The 23,808-nt window shown below is 37.3% G+C and overlaps 1 protein-coding gene across 6 annotated transcripts in view; it reads right to left on the bottom strand.

Annotated features, from left to right (window-relative positions):
• ATM (ATM serine/threonine kinase) overlaps nucleotides 1-23,808 on the bottom strand; it is a 124,475-nt gene that overhangs the window by 40,718 nt on the left and 59,949 nt on the right. For 5 of the 6 annotated variants that reach the window (XM_032427692.1, XM_032427694.1, XM_032427693.1 and 2 more), the window contains 10 exons: nucleotides 19,939-20,054; nucleotides 18,974-19,100; nucleotides 18,323-18,522; nucleotides 10,358-10,532; nucleotides 9,636-9,800; nucleotides 8,700-8,832; nucleotides 7,055-7,150; nucleotides 4,957-5,128; nucleotides 3,394-3,535; nucleotides 2,172-2,348 (listed from right to left, as the gene is read on the bottom strand). In XM_032427692.1, coding sequence (XP_032283583.1) covers nucleotides 2,172-2,348; nucleotides 3,394-3,535; nucleotides 4,957-5,128; nucleotides 7,055-7,150; nucleotides 8,700-8,832; nucleotides 9,636-9,800; nucleotides 10,358-10,532; nucleotides 18,323-18,522; nucleotides 18,974-19,100; nucleotides 19,939-20,054 — 1,503 coding nt within the window. Of the gene's footprint in view, nucleotides 1-2,171; nucleotides 2,349-3,393; nucleotides 3,536-4,956; nucleotides 5,129-7,054; nucleotides 7,151-8,699; nucleotides 8,833-9,635; nucleotides 9,801-10,357; nucleotides 10,533-18,322; nucleotides 18,523-18,973; nucleotides 19,101-19,938; nucleotides 20,055-23,808 lie in introns of those variants that run through there. The other variant, XM_032427698.1, reaches the window with a different exon arrangement.

Genomic DNA, 23,808 nt, shown 5'->3' with positions numbered 1-23,808 from the left:
TGTCATGAACTCAGTGTCTCTAAAACACACACAAAATGCATGTACCAAGGCAGTGCTTAAGAAAAATCAAAGTAACCTATGTTTCGATGTGAAGCATCGTGTTAGTTACACGACAACTGTTCATTTCCAATCTAGGCCATATGCACATAATGAAATAGCATAATGCTTACAAATGAAATTATATGTCACAACTGCTGCAAAGTGTTACTAATAACACACAGTTTTCTAATTTGATATAAAGGAAAATGGGGAATCAAAGTTTAAGAGAAAAGCTGAAAATCTGATTTTTGTACATTTTCTACACTCAGTAAAAAGCTGCAACAGTCATGTTCAAATGTTTATTATTTTAATAAACTCCAATTTGAGTATACAATTTGGGTACTTATTTGTGATATACTCCAAAGTGTAGAAAAGTACTTCAACACTTGTGGTACATCAAAACAGTACTCAACCTTATTTTTGTCAAGGTTCTCCCTTCATGTATTTATCACATACTACACGCACAAAACAGACGACAGATGACTAAATGCACATTTTTTTCTTTTTAAACTAAAGACAAATCAAATGGCAGTTTTAGAAAGAAAGAATTTAAGGAATTTGGAATCGGGGTGTGGTGTGTATGTGTATTTGGAACATTTTATCTTGTGGCGCAAAGTCAGAACTTTATAAAAAAACACCTCAGCCATGCTCACTAACGGGAAATGCGCGGTGTCTAGGCCGTCACCAAGCTGACTTACTACAAGCACAAGGTAGTAATGCAGAGAGTGTGACCATTTCTTCACTGCAACACTTCTTCTGCAGAAGCAAGGCCTGCCTTTTAAACTGCTTTCAATGAGGGCACTTTATCAAAATACTCCATCAGTTTTGTTTTTTTATTTCAAGTTTTTACTTAAATTCTAGTTAGTTAACATATATGGTAAAATTGGTTTCAGGAGTAGAATTCAGTGATTCATCACTTACATACAACACCCCGGGCTCATTCCAAGTGCCCTCCTTCATGCCCATCACCTGTCTAACCCATTCCCCACCCAGGTCCCTCTATCAACCCTCCGTCTGTCTCTATTGTGAAGAGTCTCTTATGGTTTGTTTCCCTCTCTTTCTTTTCCCCCCTTCCCCTACGTTCCTCTGTTTTGTTTCTTAAATTCCACATATGAGTGAAATTATATGGTATTTATCTTTCTCTGACTGACTTATTTCACTTAGCATAATACCCTCCAGTTCCATCCATGCCATTGTCTATCAGTTAGTTACTTTTAACTGGTAGATGTTTGAACCAGTCAGACATTTTGTTTTCACACTGTCATTGAATCGTGCTTGATGGTACAATATAAATTAGGTTAACATTAAAGTCTTAGAGCATCATCATATTATACTGTTTTGGATGGCATACTTGATAAAAGTGTGTAAATTTTGTTTGATTTGGTATAGACCTTTATTGAAATAAACTGTATTAGACCTTCAAAAATAAAAAAGCAGGGCTGCCTAGGCGGTACAATCAGTTAAACATCCAACCCTTTGTTTTGGTTCAGGTTGGGGTCATGAGATGGACCCCTGCGTTGGGCTCCAAGCTCGGCATGGCGTCTGCTTGGAATTCTCTCTCTCTCCCTCTGTGGGAAGGGAGAGAAAGAGAGTGCTTACTCAGTCTCTCTCTCTCTCTCTACTAAATAAATAAAAATAATAATAATAATAAATAAATAAATCTTTAAAAAAATAAATAAAAATAAAAAAGCAATGTTAACTGCTACCTCTTTTTCTTAAGAAAGTATACTAGGGAAAGTAAATGACAATGACCTTAAAAATATTTTAAAAAGTAGACTTTTGGTTAATGTAAGTAATTTACAATCATCAGCATTTTAACTATTGTTAGTAACAAATTATTCAAGGCACCCTTTAGAGCTCATCCAGTACGTAGCTACCCCACAGCTGAAACCAACCACACAAAGCTCTAGCTACACAAAGATGCCGTGTTTGATGGATTCCCAACAGCTGAGCACAGGTGATGCTTCATGGACATGATGTGCACAACCACCACACTGTTTAGAGAGAGAGGCCATAAATATGGACATGGAACCCAAATGTATCGGGACAACCAAAGGAAACTACTATGAGAAGGCTCAAATACAAAAAGCATAGGTAGTAAGGGATTAAGGCAGACTAATTAATCTTCTTACTTCACACATTGGCTTTAATAGCTGAAGAATTTCACTTTTTGTGCCTCCGCTATCCAAAATAGCACAAGTCAGCCTCTTTATCCAAACGTCATGATTTTCACTTTGAGGAATCCACAGGCTCATATCATCCAGGCCTTCTAAAGGACTTTCTTTGTCCAGTCTGGGGACTTCTAAAAACTAGAAAGAAAAATAGTCAAAACATGTAAGTAAGGTCATTAGAAATACATTTTATCTTTCCGGCGTAGAACAAATATCTAGGCATAAATCTGTTTCCAAACCAAACTAAACAGAGTTAAAAATAATACTGGAGGCAATGGGTAACTCTTAAAATTAAAATACATTTATGTTTATACGAAAGGCCAAGTGGTATGATAAAAAATTACTGGTCTGCACAGCAGGATACTTGAGCTCTACTCTCAGCTCACGAGTAGCATATTATACACATCACAAACTCTCTGCCTCACTGGTCTCATGGACGAAACCAGTCCAAGTCTACCACAGGGAACTGATTTCAAAATGTTAAAACAGATTATATTACTGGTGTTTTACACATTGTATTACTGGTTTTATTAATAGTTTATATTACCAGTAATTTCACTAAGACCAAAATTATATTTATGATATATTAAAGAGACTAGTACAACGATGGGTATATGTCCTGAAGTTAATTTGGTGAAAATTCTACTGTTTAACTCCCAATTGCTTTATGAAAAGAAAATATTAAAGAGAAATGCTTAGACTAAAGGAGAAGCAAGAGTTCTTAAATATCCTTCAGAGTCCTTTCAGTCAAATGTGGTTATGATATTCAAGTGGAAAAAGGGAAGGGAGAAATCTATAGGTCATCTTATATTTCACTAGGGGGCTGTGATACTTTAACTTCCTATGGAAATAAACACTTGCTTGTTGCACATTACCTACAAACCACACCCAACATCAGTGGATTTCATGGGATCGATGTAAGGGTTTTCTACTCCTAAGAAGAAAGGCCTATCATTAAGAACTCCTCCTATCCTCCAAATCAATCAGCTTTCTATCTCAACTTTTCCACACTGCTCTAATTAAAAACAGAAATGCCCTGGATTCAAGTACAGTTGGAATTACTTCTAAGAAAGGTTAAATGTTAGTATAATACTATTTAGGCAACTTGATATTCATATCTCACAGCAAACAGAACTGTTCCAGATATAGTGGGTATTCAATAAACATTTATTATTTGAGAGACCTTTTTTTTTGATGTTCTAAAAGGCTGTAGATAGATCAGCATGGGATCAGGTGTCGTCTTATAAATCTCCCAGAAACTATGTCCAGTCTTTGTGGCTAAAATGCTTTTCAAACAGGTAACAGCAGCTGATCGCACTTTGACACTGAAAAACATAATTCAGATGCTTATGAAGTATATTCAACTACTGATGAATGTGAAACAACCCCCAATAAAAAATTTAAATCTAAAATTTTAAATTTATATTACAGGTTGACTCTTGAACAAGTTAGGAGCACTGATGCCCACACAGTCAAAACCTGTGTATAAATCCTGACTCCCCCAAAACTTAACCACGAATAGCCTGACAGGGAGACGTACACACACCATAGTGAACACATACTTGTATGTGTTACATACTGTATTTGTACAACAAAATAATCTAGAGAAAAGAAATTTATTATGTTAGTCACCATACATTACATCATTAGTTTTTGACGTAGTGATCCATGATTCATTGTTTGCGTGTAACACCCAGAAAATGTTCTGAAGAATATCATACGGGAGAGAAAATACATTTACAGTACTACACTGTATTTACCGAAAAAAGCCCACATGTAAGTGGACACAGGCAATTCAAACCTGTGTCGTTCAACTATGAAGCGTAAAGGTTAACTGCATCAGGCAGTTACATTAGGAAATTTTACCTCTAAATAAAAATTCTAGGGGCGCCTGGGTGGCTCAGTCGGTTAAGAGTCTGTGTTTGGCTCAGGTCATGATCTCAGGGTCCTGGAATCGAGCCCCATGTCAGGCTTCCTGCTCAACAGGGAGTCTGCTTCTCCCTCTCCCTCTGCCCCTCCCCGCTTGTGTTCTCTCTCTTTCACTCACTCTCTCTTTCAAATAAATAAAATCTTAAAAAAAATTCTATAATCAAAATTCTACAGCATCAATGCCAAAATTATCAAACCATTTTTAATACTCCTCTAGTAAACCTAAGTTACTAATCACTGCAGGGGGGTAGGGGGCAAAGAAAGCAAGCAAAAGTAATCTCACAGCTACCAAGCTGAAATTAGGATAGAATCTGTTCCAATTTTGTTTGGCATAAAGAATCAGGGGGCAAAAGAAAACCCTGTCTGATTAGCTTAAGATCTTTGGAGTTATGACGCTTCTTCTCTAGGACTTATCTTAAAAGGATCAAAATACTCTCAATGAGAGCAGTGCCTTTGATTTCGACCAATGCCCAAAACATCCGCTTTTGCAATTTTCCTATTTCAATGTTCTGTATCGAACCACCTGGCGGTTTTCTTATTGTTTGTTTAGGCTACTCTCACTAGATTTTAACAAGGACCTTATCTGGTATGCTCATCAGTGAACCCAGTGCCTGGCACATAGTAGGGCTTCAGGGATTATGGCAATGAATAAAAATACAATGATTTTTATTAAAATACTTGAGATTAAGAGAAAAGTATGGCAATGTAAAGGAGAATGCTTCAGTTTCAGGAGATGTTAATTTACGTAAAGTATCAACGTCCCTGAATGTCAGACAAAGTAGGTGCTAGCAGGTACACAGGCTCAGTCCATACTCACCAATCCTCTACCAGCGTGTTGTTCAGGTAGGTCAGCATTATGAAGGTCCACTGAAGTTCTTTATCTTCAAATAACTCAGGGGCCTTGGTAGAAGATGTATCTCTACCATGCTGTATAGCTATTGTGGAGAAATCGACAGGACCCACTTCTCCCAAGCAGCTTCCAACAGCCTCTATATTTAAAAATTCCTTTTCAGTACAGTTGTAGCTAAAAGATCTCCCATAAAACAAGTTTTTCCCCCACAAAAAATATCATGTTTTGTCATCCTTCAAGATTTAAGTGGTTTCCCAAAGATTCTGAATAAAGAAGCTACTATATATTGTAGCATTTTCTTTATATATATCCATGTGGGCAAAAGAAACTTTCCCCTATAAAATCATATCCAGGAAAGAGAAATCAGTAACAGAATATAGATAGTAAGGATGAAAGTCTAAACATAGCTACTATACGAATGTAGCAACAGACTTTAAAACTGTTAGAACATTTTTGAGGTATTATATACATAAAGTACATAAACCTTAAACACTCAGTTCAGTGAAAATTCACACACACATTTTTTTCCACCTGTGTTACCACCATCCAGATGAAGACAGAGCAGTTCCTGCCAGAGAACTCCCTTCACACTCTTTCCTAGCCGTGAGGGAATTAAAATACACCCATAAATTTTTTGATAGCTCTCCTTTCAAAAGGTGTAGCCCTAGTTCCTCTCCCCTTGAGTGTGGGGTGTACTTGGGGACTCAGTTCTAACAGACAGTGTACAAGTCTTTCACTTCCTTGATTAAACTTATCCCCACGCACTGGATTCTCTTAGATGCTACTATAAACAGAACTGCAAATGGAACAAAATTTTCTCTTTAGATTGTTCACTGATGGTGTAGAGAAACACAACTAAATTTTGTGTGTGGATCCTATATCCTGCAACTGTGCTGAATTCATTTATTAGCTTTATTACAGTAGATTTCTTGTAGATTCTCTGGGGTTTTCTAGAAATAGAATTTCTTTCCAATCTGGGTGCTTTTACTTTTCTTCTTGTTCCCCTGCTCTGGCTATTACTTCCAGTACAACTTGGACCAGCACTGGTGAAAGCAGGCAACCTTGTCTCCTTCCTGACCTGGGGGTGAAAGCTTTTCATCTTTCACCACTGAGAATGATGAACAACCATACTAAGATTTTATGCTACACAGGAAAGCCACTCAGTGCTCCTGGAGCAAATCAGGTCTGTCCCTAGAAACAGTTAAACTACGGAAATATACGTGAATTCCTTGGTCAAAGGAAACTTCCAGGGTGCTGGTAAGGCTCTGTTTCTTGGTCTGGGTGTGCTAGATGCACAGGTATTTTCCGCTTGTGAAAACTTTCAAGTTACATACTTATATCTGTACTTTTCTGTATGTACAGTATATTTCAGCAAAAGAACTTACAAAATAAAAGAGTGCCCTAGTTACTAGGCTCCCACTGAGAAGACAAGAAAGACTCCACTGAATGGAAGTAAAATCTGTGAAGAACCCTCTTATTCCTCCTATTTTTCTTATTTGAAGCAATGTTGTCATGACAACCTCAAGGTGACTTCAATCAGTGTCTCCATCCTGTGATCACTAAGTCTAAACGCCTCTTCTAGGTGGGATGTGTGGTGGCCATTTACCTTACACTAGGATAGCCCCAAATGGTGGTAGGAAAGGGCTTGGATGCAGCTTTCATATCTGAGTTTAATTCAGCTAGCCCTCCAAATCCTCATTCTTACTCTGCCCTATAAAAAAGATTAAGTACTGCTCAGTTATATTTACAAAATATATCAGAAGTCAATTTATTTGCAACTTAACAGTACAAATATTTATTTCTGACTTTCCTAAGTATTTATAAGATGTTTTTGAATGAACAGTGATGCACACGTGTAAATCACTAACTTTGCACTTTATGCAAATGTTTAAGGAAGGAAAATATGGAAGGAGGCTCCTTAGGGACACTTGAACTGAACATAAATATACCTCAGCTACCATCTCACATTTCCCTACTATCCCAAATTACAAACTCTTACTGAATTTGAAAACAGAGATGACCATGCAAACATAAAAGCTCATATTCCTTCAGCCGAAGAGCTTACCTAGGACTTCTCTCTCTCCAGTGTGGCTCACCGCCGTCTCGCATAACTGCAACAGGGTGACGATGAGCTTCACCATCGTGCCGTCCTGCGGGTTCTCTGGGGGCGGTTTAGATTAGGAAAAATAGTTTCAACTACAACGGAGAAGACACGTTTCTTTACAATATGTTTATAGATTAAATTATCTGACTAGAAAACTTCCATGAAGTTTTTTTAAAAACAAGGTTTTAAATCACAAGCAGGTCAAAAAACATAACGTGAATGTATCTGAACTTTCTTATAAAACAGAACCACGTAAAAGTGAGAGCAAAGCAGTATCTGGCCAACAGAGAGAGAGGAATGTCCAATTAGCCAACACCTCAGCAAATCACAAAGAGTGAGAGACACAAAAATCACTCAACATTAACTGACGAGAGACCCTGGAGGCACACTCTGGTCTTTAACCCCTGGATTTAGTCCAGACCAGCAATGTCCGACAGAACTTTCCGCAACGACAGAAACGTTCTCCAACGTACACGGTCCCACGACAGCCGCGAGCACAGTTACTACTGAGAACCTGACACGCGCGAGTCTGATGAAGACACTAAATTTTAAATTTCATTAAATTTAATTCACTGAATTAAATAGCTAAAAACAACTCGTGTCTGTTTTGGACAAGACAGGTCTGCACCAATGAATTACCCAAACACACAAGAGCAAAAGAAAGAGGTATTCATCTTTTACACACACACACACACACACACACACACCTCAGAACAAATGCACTCCAAACTCTGAGCTCATATGATCAAGACCAAAATTAGTTTTTAAAACTACTGGAGGGGCACCTGAGTGGATCAGTCGGTTAAGCGTCTGCCTTCGGCTCAGGTCATGATCCCGGGGTCCTGGGATCGAGCCCCGCGTCGGGCTCCCTGCTCCGCGGGGAGCCTGCTTCTCCCTCTGCCTGCCCCTCTGTCTGCTTGTGCTCTATCACTCGCTCTCTCTCTCAAATAAACAAAATCTTTAAAAAAAATAAAACTACTGGAAAAAACCCACAATGGAAATAGGAAATTAATGGGCAAAAGATGATAATCAAAACTCAAGTAGGAAAAATTTCCCCTAAGTACAATACTAGAATAACCTAAACTCAAATCAAATTAACATAAAAATTAATGTTTTCTTAAGTAAAAAAAAAAAAACTAGAAACACATATACAGATACGTGTTTATATAGAAAAACACACACACATATACATTCATGATTTTACATATGCACATACATAAGAGACTTCAAGTGGGATACATTTCTTTTATTTAAACAAGCTGGAGCAATAGGCACAGACAGACTACCCATATGCCTGGCTCTAAGGAATTCAAATGTTTCTTTCAGGCAGTAGGAAGTGGTTAAAACTTTTCAAGCAGTAGAATAACACGACCGTGTCTGGGTTTAGAGAAACCGTTCTGGCAGAGGTATACGGGACGGATAAAATGGGGTTAATTCAAGGTGAGGAGACCACCCACAATCTCTTTTATGGTGAGATGAGAAATGATGAACTACATGCTGAGAGCCTGAAGTAAGTCCACAGCAACTGAACAAAGAGCAAGAATTTATAAAAAGACTCTTTCAAAAAGGAAGAGGTACAAATGACCCACGTCATTAACATCAGTACCCTGAGATGCTCTCACGAGGTCCACCATCTGGTCCTTATGCTGAGCTAGCTGTCTGCAGAGATCCTTCAATCCTTCCAGCCTTGTCAAAGGAAGTGCATCATAAACACTCACGGAGAGAAAATGATTTATTTCCTAAAAGAGAAAATTAGTTAAAAATGTAACTTGCTTTATGTACATGTATGAAGTCTATCAAATAAAACTTAAAGAAAAAAATTAGTGCCTTTTATAGACACTGATTCATATCACTATTATTACCACACAAGGCAGAAATAAATGGCTTCTTCCATTTCACATCTGCCAATGTTGTAATCACTTAAATGCTAACAGACTCATGATAACATACTTAAGATTTTAAGATTGTAATAGCATCCTCCAAAGGAAAAGCTTAAATTTCTACTTATTTAGTACTGTGACTCTAGTTTTACATCTTAGTACATTTAACTATATTGTCATATTGATATACAGTCAGATATGGAGTATGGTTTTAAAATTATAACATTTATACTAAAAAATACACCTGAACATAATTTTAAAGTTTATAAATATTAAAGTAAGATTAAAATTTGAAAAACTCTTTAAAAAGTCAAATACCATCTCTAATTCAAACATAAATTGTCCTTCAAAGGATCAGATGGTAATTTTGAGATATTAATGGATCTAATGCATATGAAAATCAAGCATATTTTAGATCATATTTCTTCATTATTTAATTTCAGATCTTAACCAAGAAATCTTGATATTTATAATTTTACTGCAATACAAGACAATATATTAAGATTCAGTTTCTTATTTGTTGAAAGGGCAAATCTCATGTTGTTTTTCTATTACAATTTTTTAAAAAGATTCAGTTTTTTACTTTTAGAGAATTGGAAGTTTTCAAAAAGTACTGCTCTCTACCCTAATACAAAATAGTAAGATGATGGAATAATTATTACCTCCAAAAGTGAGAAGGGTCCTTTACTGTATTTAATTTTCTGCTGAGTAATACGCAAATCCTTAAAGACATCATGGTCAGGAAAGGGATCTAAAAGTTTAATTGTCATATAGAGGTTTTCATTATCCTTGTTATCTATCACTAAGTATTTCAACAAGTCCAATACCTAAACGTAATTTAAAAAAGGAAAAAATCAAAAGGAAAAAATGGTTTAATTATATCTCAAAGTAAAACAACCAAGCCTACTGTAATAAATGATAAAAACTCTACTAACCCAGTTCAGATAAAATGCTTTAATTATTCCTATAGGACCACCTATGACTGTTTCTGTGCTTTCAAAGGATTCACCACATACGTAAGGTGCCGCTATGGGATGAGCACTGGGATAGAGAAGTGCCAGGATTCCTGGAACATTTCGTACAGTGTCTCATGCACCATCCCAGTGGTGTCAACTGCTGTCCCAGTTTTTAGCACCTCTACGCTTCAACCCAACTAAGAGACACAAACTCTTAGGTTATTTGTGAGATCAAAATTACTAGGTGCTCTGTAATTAAATGATTACAAATATTAATTCACTGAAAATGTTTTTCCAACCATTTTCCAAAGAATATTTTCACTAAAATGACTAATCACACCAAGTAAACATAAAACATTCGGCTCCTTCCAAGAAGGCTTTATCAATGTTATTTCAAATATCTCTGTGAAGAGGATTTGGGGAAATACCTGTTCCTGAACCTCCATCTGATCATCCACAAGGGGTATAAGTGTTCCAACAATCACGTGAAGGTGATTTTCTAGAGCATCCTTACAATAAGTGACCGCCGTGTGGCAAACCCGGCTTAACAGGTCACAGCACAGGGAGAAGCTCCGTAACGACACATCCATGAAACGAGAAGGCCTAACACAGGGAGAAAAATAGTAAGTTCTGGGAAACGACTTTGACAAAGCTCATGAAGTCATTTTCCTTCAGCAGCTCTAACTCTGAAGTGGCCTGACATAAAAGTCACTTTCATGTCTAATTCCTTAATAAGGTTTCAAAGCCAAAAAGAGAAGTGACATCAGCAACGTGATGGGGTGGATAGCTCCAATCTGCCCTCCCGACAGAGATACGGAAAAACAGGCAGAACTGTTAGAATTCTGTAGAACAGTCAAAGGTTAAAGCAATCAAGCAAATGCTAAATTAAAAAAAAAAAAAAGGCAACTTAACTGTAGGAAAACGCGGTGGTGTTTACTTGTCTTTGCCCCACTATTCCCTCCCCAGCTTGGCGGTTGTCATGAAACCTACAGTCCCCATTCCCAGTGTGGGATCCTGGCTCTGTGCTCTGGAGGGAGCATAGCAGACCATATTTGCAAATTATTGTATACATCTGTTCTAAACCAGACTGGGAGCCACCTACACGACTAATGTACGGGGCTTAGCTCTGATTTGTCTACTTGGATCTCCCCAGGCTGGAAAAGCCATGAGCATTGCTTGAAAACACCGTAAAACTCACCAACTACCCACAGCTATGAGGGGCAAAAAATTACTGTTGAAACATACAACAAACTGCCTGAAACCTAGGATGAAAAGCTGGAAAGACAATTCCCTTGTGAAATTAGAGCATTAAAAATCACACATATATCTGGGAAACTGAGAAAGCCACACACATGCCCAGGGCAAGATGCTTACTCAAAAAACACCTGAGAAGACCATAAGCTTTTACTTTGCGCTAATCCCTAGGCTCAGTGCAAACCTACCTAAGTGTTGAAGAGAGTCCTAACACAGAGCCAGTCTGCAAAAATTAGGAAAGATTCTCATTCTCTCTCTCTCTCACTCCCTCACTCCTGGCATTCAAGGAAATCTGTCGAAACACTCCCTGAAAGCAAGTTAAGGACCAGTCTTCAGTAGCCAAATGCAGCAAGGAATACACTCTCTGCACAAATAGTTGAGTATACTCATGAAACAAATGGACTACTACAGCCTTCAACAATTAAAAAAAAAAAGTCAAGGGGCGCCTGGGTGGCTCAGTCGTTAAGCGTCTGCCTTCAGCTCAGGTCATGATCCCAGGTCCTGGGATTGAGCCCCGCATCCGGCTCCCCACTCCGCAGGAAGTCTACTTCTCCCTCTCCCTCTCTCCTGCTTGTGTTCCCTTTCTCGCTGTGTCTCTCTCTGTCAAATAAATAAATAAAATCTTTAAAAGAAAAAATTTATTAAAAAAAAAAGTCAAACCCTGGGGAAGGGGAAAATCTCATTTCCCCAGTTACCACATTATAATAGTAAAATATCCAGTTTTCAGGCCAAAACAGAGATCCGAGAAATAAATCCATGCTTATATGCTCAATTAATCTGATGAAGGAGGCAAGAATATATAACAGGGAAAAGACAGTCAACAAATGGTGTCAGGAAAACTGGACAGCTACACACCAAAGAATGAAACTAAACCACTTTCTTAACAACATATACAAAAATAAACTCAAAATGCATTAAACCTTAATGTGAAACCCGAAACCACAGAACTCCCAGAAGAAAACACAGACAGTAATTTCTTTGATCTCAGCCAAAGAAACATTTTTCTAGATATGCCTCAGGCAAGGGAAACAAAAGCAAAAAACGAAACAAAAAAAACCCACACAAAAAACTACTGGGACTACATCAAAATAAAAAGCTTTTGCACAGCAAACGAAACCATCAACAAAATAACAGGGCAAGATATAAGATATCTTCAAATGTCATATCTGATAAGAGTTAATATACAAAATATATAAAGAATTTACACAACTCAACAATTAAAAAATAATCTGATTAAGAAATGGGCAGAGTACTTGAATAGACATTTTCCCCAAAGAAGAAAGACAAATGCCCAAAAGACACATGAAAAGATGTTCAACATCACTCATCATCAGGGAAATGCAAATCAAAACCACAATGAGATACCACCTCACACCTGTCAGAATGGCCAGAATCAAAAAGACAAGAAATAAGAGGTGTTGGAGAGGATGTGGAGAAAAAGGAACCCTCATGCACTGTGGCAAACTGGGAATGCAAACTAGTACAGCCGCTATGGAAAACGGTCTGGAGGTTCCTCAAAAAGAGTTAAAAATAGAATTACCATATGATCCAATAATTCCATCACTGGATATTTACCCAAAGAAGATGAAAACACTAATTCAAAAAGATATGTGCACCCTATTAGTTTACAGCAGCATTTTTCAGAGTAGCCATGGTATGGAAGCAGCCCACGTGTCCAGCAATGGGTGAATATGTAAACAAGATGTAGTGTATATATACAGTGGAATATTATTCAGCCATAAAAAAAAAAACAATGAGATCATGCCATTTGTGAAAACATGGATGGACCTAGAGGGTATTATGCTAAGTGAAATAAGTGAAAGACAAATACCGTATGATTTCACTCATTTGTGGAATTTAAGAAACAAAACAAAGAAAAAAGAGACAAACAAAAAGACTCTTAACTACACAGAACAAACTGGTGCCTGCCAAAGGGGAGGTGGGTAGGGGGATGGGTGAAATAGATAAAGGGGATTATGAGGACGCTTATTGTGATAAGTAATGTATAAAATTGTTGAATCATTACATTATACACCTGAAACCAATGTAACAAAATAAATTTTTAATTAAAAAAATTTTTCAGGTGAAAAAAATCCATTATTTCAACAAAAAAATCACAAGGCATACAAAGAAATAGGAAGTAGGAAAGGAGAGCCCATTTAAAGAAATAAAATATACTGGCCGAAACAGTTCGTGAGGAAGCTCAGAGAGTGGAATTACTAGACAAAGACTTCAAACAACTGTCCTAAATATGCTAGAAGAGCTTAGAGACAAATGAAAACAGAAGCACAACGTACCCAAATTTATGAATGCAGCAAAGGAAGCACTGAGAGGAAAATACGTAGCAGTAACCACCTACATTAAAAAAAAAAGACTGGGGGGCGCCTGGGTGGCTCAGTTGGTTAAGCAACTGCCTTCGGCTCAGGTCATGATCCTGGAGTCCCGGGATCGAGTCCCGCATCGGGCTCCCTGCTCGGCAGGGAGTCTGTTTCTCCCTCTGACCCTCCTCCCTCTCATGCTGTCTGTCTCTCATTCTCTCTCTCTCAAATAAATAAATAAAATCTTTAAAAAAAAAAGAAGACTGGGAGGGGGAGAGACTAGAAAAACACTACCAAACACATGCTTAAGAATTAACAGCAGTCGGGGCGCCCGGGTGGCTCAGTCGTTAAGCGTCTGCCTTCGGCTCAGGTCATGATCCCAGGGTCCTGGGATTGAGCCCCTCATCGGGCTCCCTGCTCAGTGGGAAGCCTGCTTCTCCCTCTCCCACTCCCCCGCTTGTGTTCCCTCTCTCGCTGTGTCTCTCTCTGTCAAATAAAATCTTTAAAAAAAAAAAAAAAAAAAGAATTAACAGCAGTCTATCTCAAACTCTTCCAAGAAACAGAATTGTAGGGAATATTTCCTAACTCATTCTAGGAGGCCAGAGTGCTCTAATACCAAAGAAAATAAATATACCACAGGAAAATTATAATACTCAATGCCTCTTAGGAATATAGATTTAAGGGTGCCTGGGTGGCTAGGTCAGTTAAGTGTCTGCCTTTGGCTCAGGTCATGATCCCAGGGTCCCGGGATCAAGCCCTGCATCCAGGTCCCTGCTTCTCCCTTTCCCTCTGCAGCTCCCCCTACTTGTGCACGTTTGTCTCTGTCAAATAAATAGAATCTTGAAAAAAAAAAAAAAAGGAATATAGATTTAAAACTCCTCAAAAAAGTACGAGCGAACTGAATGTAAGAGCTTATTAAAAGTATTATATACCATGAGCAAGTAGGATTTATCCCAGGAACACAGGAGTGGGCCAATATAAGAAAATCAATCCATGTAACACATCACATGAATAAGATGGAAGGAAAATACATGATCATTTCAATAAACACAGCAAAGGCATCTGACAAAATTCAATCTCCTTTCATGATAAAAAAAAGTCAGAAAAACATGAGTACATAGGACCTTACCCAACACAATAAAGATAATTTATGAAAAACCCCCAGGTAACAACATAATCAATGTTGAAAGAACGGAAGCTTTCCCACTAAGATCAGGAACAAGATAAAGATGCCCACTTTCACCCCTGCTATTCAACACTGTATTGAACTTCTAGCCAAGTAATTAGACAAGAACTAAAAGGCATCAAAATCAGAAAAAAAGAAGTAAAACTATATCATAGATGACATGATTCTATACACATATAAACTCCCAAAGAATCCACAAGAAATCTACTAGTAACAAATAAATTAGCAAAACTGCAGGTCACAAGATCAGCACACGAAAATCAATTGTATTTCCATACACCAGCAACAACAATCTAAAATGGAAACTAAGAAACCAATTCCATTTACAATAGCATCTGAAAGAATTAAATACCTGGGAATAAATTTAACCTAAAATACAAAAATCTTGTACACTGAAAACTGTAAAAGCAAGGATAAAAGAAATGAAGTCCAAATAAATGGAAAGACACCCCATGTTCATGGATTGGAAGACAAATTGTTGAGATGTCAATACTATCTAAATGATCACATATTCAATGCAATTTTATTCAAAATTCCAATAGTCTTTTTTGCGTAAGCAGAAAAGCTGGTCATTAAATTCATAGGGGAATTGCAAGGCGCCCCAAATAGCTAAGACGATCTTGAAAAAGAAGAACAAAATTGGAGGATACCCACTTCCAGATTTCAAAACTTACTACGAAGCCATAGTGGTCAAAACAGTGTGGTCTGGCGTAAGGGCAAACCAAGGGTACAGAATGGAGAACCCATAAATACATCCACACATCAATGGCCAAATGATTTTTGACACGGGTGCCAAGTCCATTCAATGGGGAAAGAATTGTCTCTTCAACAAGTGGTAATAGAACAACTAGATTTCTACATGCCCAAGAATGAAGCTGAACCCCTACCTCACACCATATGTAAAAATTAAAACGGATCAACAACCTAAACAGAAGAGCTAAAACTATAAAACTCTTAGAATAAAACATAGTGGTAAATCTTCATGAGCTTGGAGTTGACAATGGATTCTTTTATAAATCACCAAAAGCTTGAGGAATAAAAGAAAAAAACAGATAAATCAGACTTCATCAAAATTAAAAATTTTTGTGCATCAAAAGACATTATCAGGAAAGTGAAAAGACAATGTACAGAATGGGATAAACTACTTGCAAATCATACATACTGATTCAATATCCAGACTATATTTGCAAATCATATAATAAGAGCTCAATATTGAGAATGTATAAAGAACTCCTACAGCTTAACAGCAAAAAGACAACCCAATTAAAAAAATGAGCAAAGAACTTGAATACATATTCTTCCAAGAATGTATACAAATGGTTAATAAGCAGAAGAAAAGATGTTCAACAGCATTAGTCATTAGGGAAATGCAAAAACAAAACCACAATGAGATACCACTTCACATCCATTAGGATGGCTATAATAATAAAAATTAAAAACAAAACAGAAAATAACAAGCATAGGTAAGGATCTGAGAAAATTGGGACTTTTGTGCATTGCAGGAAAAATATGAAATGGTGCAGCTGCTGTGGAAAACAGTTTAGCAGTTCTTCAAAGAGTTAAACATAAGATGATTAAAGGACCCACCAAGGCCACTCCTAGGTATATTCCCCAAAGAACTGAAAACACTCAAACACATACCCATAAACCTATGTGCACTGCAGCCTTATCCACAATAGCCAAAGATGGAAACACAAGTGTTCATCAACAGTGAATAGATTGTAGTGTGTGTATATATATATAATGGAATATTATTCAGCCATAAATAAGAATCAAGTTCTGATACATGATTCACGTACGCGGGATGAACCTTGAAGACATTATGCCGAGTGAAACAAGCCAGACACAAAACAACAAATATTTTATAATTCCGCTTATATAAAATATCTAGAATAAGCAAATTCATAGAGACAAGAGATAGATTACAAGTTATCAGGAGCTGGAGGAAAGGGGAAATGTGGAGTTATTGTTTAATATGTATAATGGTTCTGTCTGAGGTAATGAGAAAGTTCTGGAAACAGATAATGGTGATGGTTGTGCAACACTGTGAACATAATTAGTATCACTGAACTGGACACTTAAAATGGTTAAAATAACAAATTTTATGTTATATATTTTACCATAATACAGAAACTTTTAAAAAAATTCAGTGAATGTGGGACACCTGGGTGGCTCGTCAGTTAAGCGTCTGCCTTCAGATCAGGTCATGATTCCGGGGTCCTGGGATCGAGTCCTGCATCGGGCTCCCTGCTCAGTGGAGAGCCTGCTTCTCCCTCTCCCTCTGCTCCCGCCCCCCGCCCCCGCTCGCTCTCTCTCTCCTGCTCTTTCTCTCAAATAAATAAAATCATTTAAAAAAATTAAGTGAATGAAAATAAAGACTGAATAACTATATTCACATGATTTAAATTAAAATAAAAATTATAGGATATTAATCAAAATATGACAAAACAAAATGGAAAAAGATATTCTTTGTGTGCTTTGAAGAACTCACATTTGAAGGCAATGTTATATAGTAATCAGAAAACAAGTAACAGAAACATCATCAAAATCAATGGAAAGGAATAAAGATGCTTAAACTGAATATACACCCCAAATCTACAGTATACTGTGATTTATAATAAGAAATAGATATATGGTCTTCATCCCTATTTCTGGCACAAAGCTCCTAAAACTCTAGGAACACCAGTGATGAGGGAAATAAAAATGTCTCTATCTTCTGAAAGCACCTAGGTCACCTGAGGATGGGGGCTGGTTGCCTGGAGAACCAACCTTGTGATTAGAGGGTTGGAATTATCAGTCACACTCCTCCAATCTCTGGGGAGGGGGGAAGGGATGGAGATTGTATCAATACCCAACAGCCAGTGATGTAATCAATCATGTCTCTGTAATGAGGCCTCCATAAAAACCCAAAAGGACCAGCTGTGGGAGCTTCCAGGTTGGTGAACACATGCAGATGTGGGGAAAGTGGTGCTCTTGGAGAGGGCAGGGAAGCTCCATCCCCTTTCCCAATACATCCCTTCCATCTGGCTGTGCCTGAGCTATATCCTTTTATAATAAACTGGTTAATTAGTCAGTAAACAGGTTTCCTGAGTTCTATGAATTTCCTGAGTTTAGCAAATTAATCAAACTCAAGGAACAGGGTCCTTGGAACCTGCAGGGTAGAGGGGGCTGGTCAGAAGCACAGGTGATAATCTGGGCTAGTGACTGGCATCTGAAGGGAAGGAGGGGCAGGCAGTCTTGCAGGACTGAGCCCTCAGTTGTGGGATCTGACACTAATCAACTATATATGAGTTGAATTGTAGGACACCCAGCTGGTGTCTGGAGGATTCTTTGCATGTGTGTGTGAGAAACACCACCCTCCCCAAATACAGGTGACCAGAACTGCTATCGTGACATATATATTTCAAGCCATCTAAAATTCACTAATTTTAAAATGTTGAAGACCCCTAGTACTTAGTATTTCTAGAGTTGGAGAAATAGGTAATGCAATTTTTAAAAAATACTGGGTAGATATATATTAAAAAGCAAAAATAAGAAAGCAATACTCTTGCTTCTACCTCTTGAAATTATCTAAGTTTTCAATTAAGATAAGGTAGAAAAAACAACTTATATATTAGTCTAAATATATTACGTACCTTTTGTTGATATAATGAATCAAAGTATAGATAACATCTCGAAGGACAAAGGCCCAAGCTCCTCCTAAGGCACTTTTAATATCTTTCAGTAATAAAGTAACAAACAGGTGATATATTTTAAGAATTCTGTGCTTTTTATAAACATTATTTGTCTCAGCGGCTTGCTCACATATGGCTAGAAGAATTTTCTGATAGGAATCCTAGAAAATAAAGACATTTCATAAAAAACTTATCGAATCATGTATACTCAACTATAATAAATCTGTTTTATATTCAAAACAACAAATTACAGAATTTTGTTTTGGTGTAATATCAAAGGCAAATATTACATTAAGAAAATTAGTATCTTAAACTGTTGTCAATTTATCTAGTTTTCAGATAGCAAACAGTAATTTTAAAAAATATATACTCCCTAAGCCAATATATGACTAAAGTACCATGAAATTCAGGCCTCATACATGACATATTTCAATTAATATCTACAAGTAAAATACCAAGATATAAACTTATAAATGAGTGTTTTTCTTTTTAATTTATTCAGACGAGTTTTCCCTTTAATTTTCGTTCTTTTTAAGATGTACTTACACAGATTTTCTAGCTGAAAAAGAAGGAAGTCTCTCTTCAGTTATTATAATAGTAATGTGTACTTACAGGGCTTTTGGAAAGAATTTCTAAAATGCTTTTAAGCTTGGTTTTATGGCAGTTGCTGATATAGGCAAATGTTGCTTTAATCACATGTGATGGAAAATGAGGTGGATTAGGAGCAGGATCCAAATCCCTGAGAGTTATAGGGAAAAAAAGCAGTCATCATTTTCAGAACAAAATTATTAAGGAAAAAAAAAAAAAGATTCTGTTGAAGTCAAGTTTCAGAAACCATAAAGTTTCAGAAAGAAAATTTAGATTAATAACCCCACGTTCTAAAATTACTTTCCCACTGAAAAACTAGGCTTTCAATAAAATCACAAATGACTTATCACATTCTACACATTATCAGTCAGAATATCTAAATACCTTTACCCTCTATGACTTAATTTTAAGTGATGTGCTTAAGAAATCTTTTATGAAGGGGGTGCCTGGGTGGCTCAGTCCTTAAGCGTCTGCCTTCGGCTCAGGTCATGATCCCAGGGTCCTGGGATCGAGTCCCTGCGTCGGGCTCCCTGCTCAGCGGGAAGCCTGCTTCTCCCTCTCCCTGCCGCTCTGCCTACTTGTGCTCTCTCTCTCTCTGTATCAAATAAATAAATAAAATCTTAAAAAAAAAAAAAAGAAAAATCTTTTATGAAGTTAATGGCAATTCTACAAATGAGCCTTGTATCACTTCGGGTCTTGATTAAAGCTCTATGTTACTACTGTAAACACACTAATATTCTGAGACTGGCAATCAGACACTCTTTGTATCAAATGAAATTATAAAGTGAAAATACTTTGGTAGATATTATTACTTTTTCATACAGCTAGCATAGTAGGGCACACTGTAACTAAAGGATGCTTTCCAGTAGCTCACACAAGAAACAGTATGTGCCTAAAAACTGAAACAGACATTTGAAGGTGTCAACCAATCAAATTCCCAAGGAAATTCTGAAATTGCAGCGAATTCTCTAAGTTTAAAATATCCATACCCTGAAAAGTCACAGAGGTCCATGCTTTGGCTGGCACCAGAAGTTGCTGGTTCATGTAATGTCATCAATAACTCCACAACAATCTCTGGTAAATTAGTAAGGAATAAATGATCAATCTGTAAGGATACAAAATTAAAATAACATTTAAGTTTTGGGGCGCCTGGGTGGCTGCCGTTAAGCGTCTGCCTTCGGCTCAGGTCATGATCCCAGGGTCCTGGGATCGAGCCCCACATCGGGCTCCCTGCTCAGGGGGAAGCCCGCTTCTCTCTCTCCCACTCCTCCTGCTTGTGTTCCCTCTCTCACTGTGTCTCTCTCTATCAAATAAATAAATATCTTTAAAAAAATAAATAAAATAAAATAACAGTTAAGTTTTTATGTCTGTGACCTTTAAGACAGTTCAAGGGACTAAAGTTATTGCATCATTTCCAAAATTGATGAAATAGATAACCAAAGACCTAAGATGTGCAAGACATACAGCTAACTTTCTGCTATGCAACCGACCTGTAGCCTGAGAGGCTGGTAAGGAAATGATACCAAACAAGACTCCCTTAATCTGACTCTTGTTTAATTTTAAAGAATCAGGGGCGCCTGGGTGGCTCAGTCAGTTAAGTGTCTGCTTTCGGCTCAGGTCATGATCCCAGGGTCCTGGGATCGAGTCCCTGCGTCGGGCTCCCTGCTCAGCGGGGAGTCTGCTTCTCCCTCTCCCTCTCCCCCCGGCTTGTGCTCATTCTCACTCACTCTCTCTCAAATAAATAAAATCTTAAAAAAAATAATTTTAAAGAATCATTTTAATTGACTAAGGCTTCAGGTGCAGCACTGAATTCCTCAACCTAGTGATTTTCCAGCTAACCAAATTCCCCACTGAGCTACACTGCTTCTCAATCTGCATTTTACTCTTGACTTATTTGGAAAATCTATCTCACTTAACAATACTTTACTAGTAAGAATTGCCAGTGACTTTGCCTGCATGACTTTTGCCCAGATTCCTACTTGGCTGATATCCCAAATTTGGAGCTTCACTGCTACCCACATCTGCTGTCCTCAGCAGTAAACTGAAATCCTCCCCGACAGGAGCAGGTTCTTCATAGATCCACTTCCTGTACCCACGGCCTCAGAGAACAGATATTCTCTAACTATAAAGAATCGGTCTGCTCCACTATACCTCACCCAAATAAACGACAATCGTGGAGATAAAGGTGGTTTATTAGCTCTCCAAGTAAGGAATTACAGTGCTCTAAACTAAAAGGTAAATGGCTGATTTACTTGGTGCATAAGATTTGAAAACACACTTCCTCACAACAGAAACAGTTTAAAATGTGACAAGAAAGAAATCGAATGTAAAGATCCTAGTCTTTCCCTCACGCTTACACATCAGTCATTCAGGTCATCATTTCCAAGGGTTTCAGCCCTCTTAGGAATCCAACCTCATTTCAAAGTATATCTGGGATAAGGAAGGATAAACTGGCCGTGTCTGTTTAATATCAGAGGAAACCTTGATGAATTTCCTTACACAAAGAATGACAAGTGGCTCCATGAGTTTTGTATCATTCTACAATAAGCGAGACCTGTAATGTTCACCTAAGGGACATATAAATTATGCAGACGTCTAGGTACAGCTAACCAATGTTCTAACTGTTACTATTTCAGGCTTCTGACAGACAAATGACAGATCTTAGAGGCTCAGAGACTAATAATAATTGCACCAACCCTTATGCACGGGGAAAGAATCTTAGAAGATTGATTCAGAGAAAGTGTACACTAGAGAACCAAAGAAAAAACAAACTTATAACAACTTAATGCCAAATGGAATTGAGACTAACAAGAATTTAGGTCTTTAACCAAGAAGCTAAGAAATTATTATTCAAGTTTGCCTCTCTCCATTCTTGACACTGATGTTTCAGTCAGGCCTCAATGTAATTATTTTCCCCTCCTAGACTTACTCTGACTCTGCAAACTGCTCTCTTCTAGTTTGAACATGTTTGTTTTTTTTTAACATTTTATTTTTAAAGATTTTATTTATTTGTCAGAGAGAGAAAGCACAAGCAAGCAGAGTGGCAGGCAGAGGGAGAGGGAGACGCATACTCCCCATTGAGCAGGGAGCCTGATGTAGGACTCGATCCCAGGACCCCGAGATCACGACCTGAGCCTAAGGCAGACACTTAACCGATGAGCCACCCAGGGGTCCCTAGTTTGAATACATTTTAAAAAGTAGTAAGATTAGGCCTGCTTAGAAGCAGGGAGATGGCTGGAAGAGGATAAAAGCAGGGTCTTTCATAGATTCCATAACCTTTGGAGCGCCAACATTCTGTTTCAACTGTGTTTTGAGAAAGGATCTCCTCATTTGCCTCCATAGTGACTTAGAACTAGCTCCAACTGGCAGTGGTCCACCGAGGCAAGTAAGAAACTCTACGTTCCATTTCTTGGTTCAATACAGTAACCGGGCAAACAAAAAAAGTCTCTTTCAAGTTCATCCAATCGTAATTTTAACATTAGCCTACTTGGTTAGTCATCCCTTACTTACATTTAAAAAAAACAAAACAAAACAAAACTTGAGAGTAACTAATTTCTTTTACGTTAAAAAAAAGTTTATCTATGTGTTTTAAGTTCCCTCAAATAATTTTGGATGTATCTAAATTACTATAAAACAAACAGAAGTTGTTAGATTCTTTTTTACTTGACTCCATCTTTTATCAAATAATGAGTATTCACTACATACTAGGAAGCCAGGATACACCGGCAAAAAGGAAAAAAAAAATCCTACCTTCAGAGTACTTTAGCAGAGAAGACTGATAAACAATGAACATGATTCATAAGTAAATTATATTACATGTAGTCAGTCTCATAGAAAAAAGAAAGAGCGGGGCATCGGAACTTGAGATCATACTTCTCGAAAAGTAAAGAGGAACACTTTCTATACACTGTTCAGTACTGCTTGAATTTAACATCCGGTTTGCATTCATTTATTACTGCCAATTAAAATAAATTTTAAGGGGGAACAAACTGATCGACTTTCAAGTGGACGCAGGCGGAATATATTCGGTATTTAAACTAATTTAAGTTTGTTGGTTTAATTAAGATAGACACATCTTTAGAGTTATCAGCATTAAATATGAAACTTTTATCTAGGTTTGCTAAAGGTCAAATAAGTTCATTATTATCTCTGTTGCAATTTTTTAGCAAAAGGATGACTTAAAATGATGATTAATTTTCTGTCTCAAAGTTTTCATGGGTGATTGTTAAGACACTCTTTGGTAACCTACGACTTTAAAGTTTTGCTTGGATAATAAATGGCACTGAATTCATTGGACATCTAGGTCTTTTTCAAATGAAATAAGATACTAAAGCATTGATTACTGAAGGCATGTTTGTGCTTTGGCTTCTTATTGCAGAGAAACGAAGACTATTTGAGTGTTTGAAAACACGCTTTGTGTTTAATAGATTCATAAATTTACCATCTAAAGGTATCTGGTGTGACATTCACAATTGGTTTCTAATGTAGTTTTCACTGGAGACCAAGGTTTCTAAGAGTTAAAATATTTCTGCTAAATGTAATTAAAACTGATAGAAATAAGGGAAACAGCTTTGAATGAAAAAGCTGTAAAAGGTTTATGAGGGGAAATTTTTGGAAAAGAATTTTATATGCTGTCAGGACTAAAGTTGAAACGAATGGATATTAAAAGTACACTGGTGTAAGACTGAAGTTTTGCTTTTTTCTCTGTTCAAAGATAGTTTTCTTGAATTGCTAGTTTGCACTTGATAAGAAAATGTAAACAAAGGTTTTTTTCTTTTGTCTGCCCTGAGAACCGGTTTCTATGTTTTGTCTTTATCAAGTCTTTCATCACACCGTTAAAACTTTAAATATTGGGGCGC

This window comes from Phoca vitulina, unplaced genomic scaffold (assembly GCF_004348235.1).
Source record: "Phoca vitulina isolate PV1807 unplaced genomic scaffold, GSC_HSeal_1.0 scaffold38, whole genome shotgun sequence".
NCBI classification, from domain to species: Eukaryota; Metazoa; Chordata; class Mammalia; order Carnivora; family Phocidae; genus Phoca; species Phoca vitulina.
Note: the sequence above shows the minus strand (reverse complement) of the source record. Positions and strands in the feature narration are given on the sequence as shown.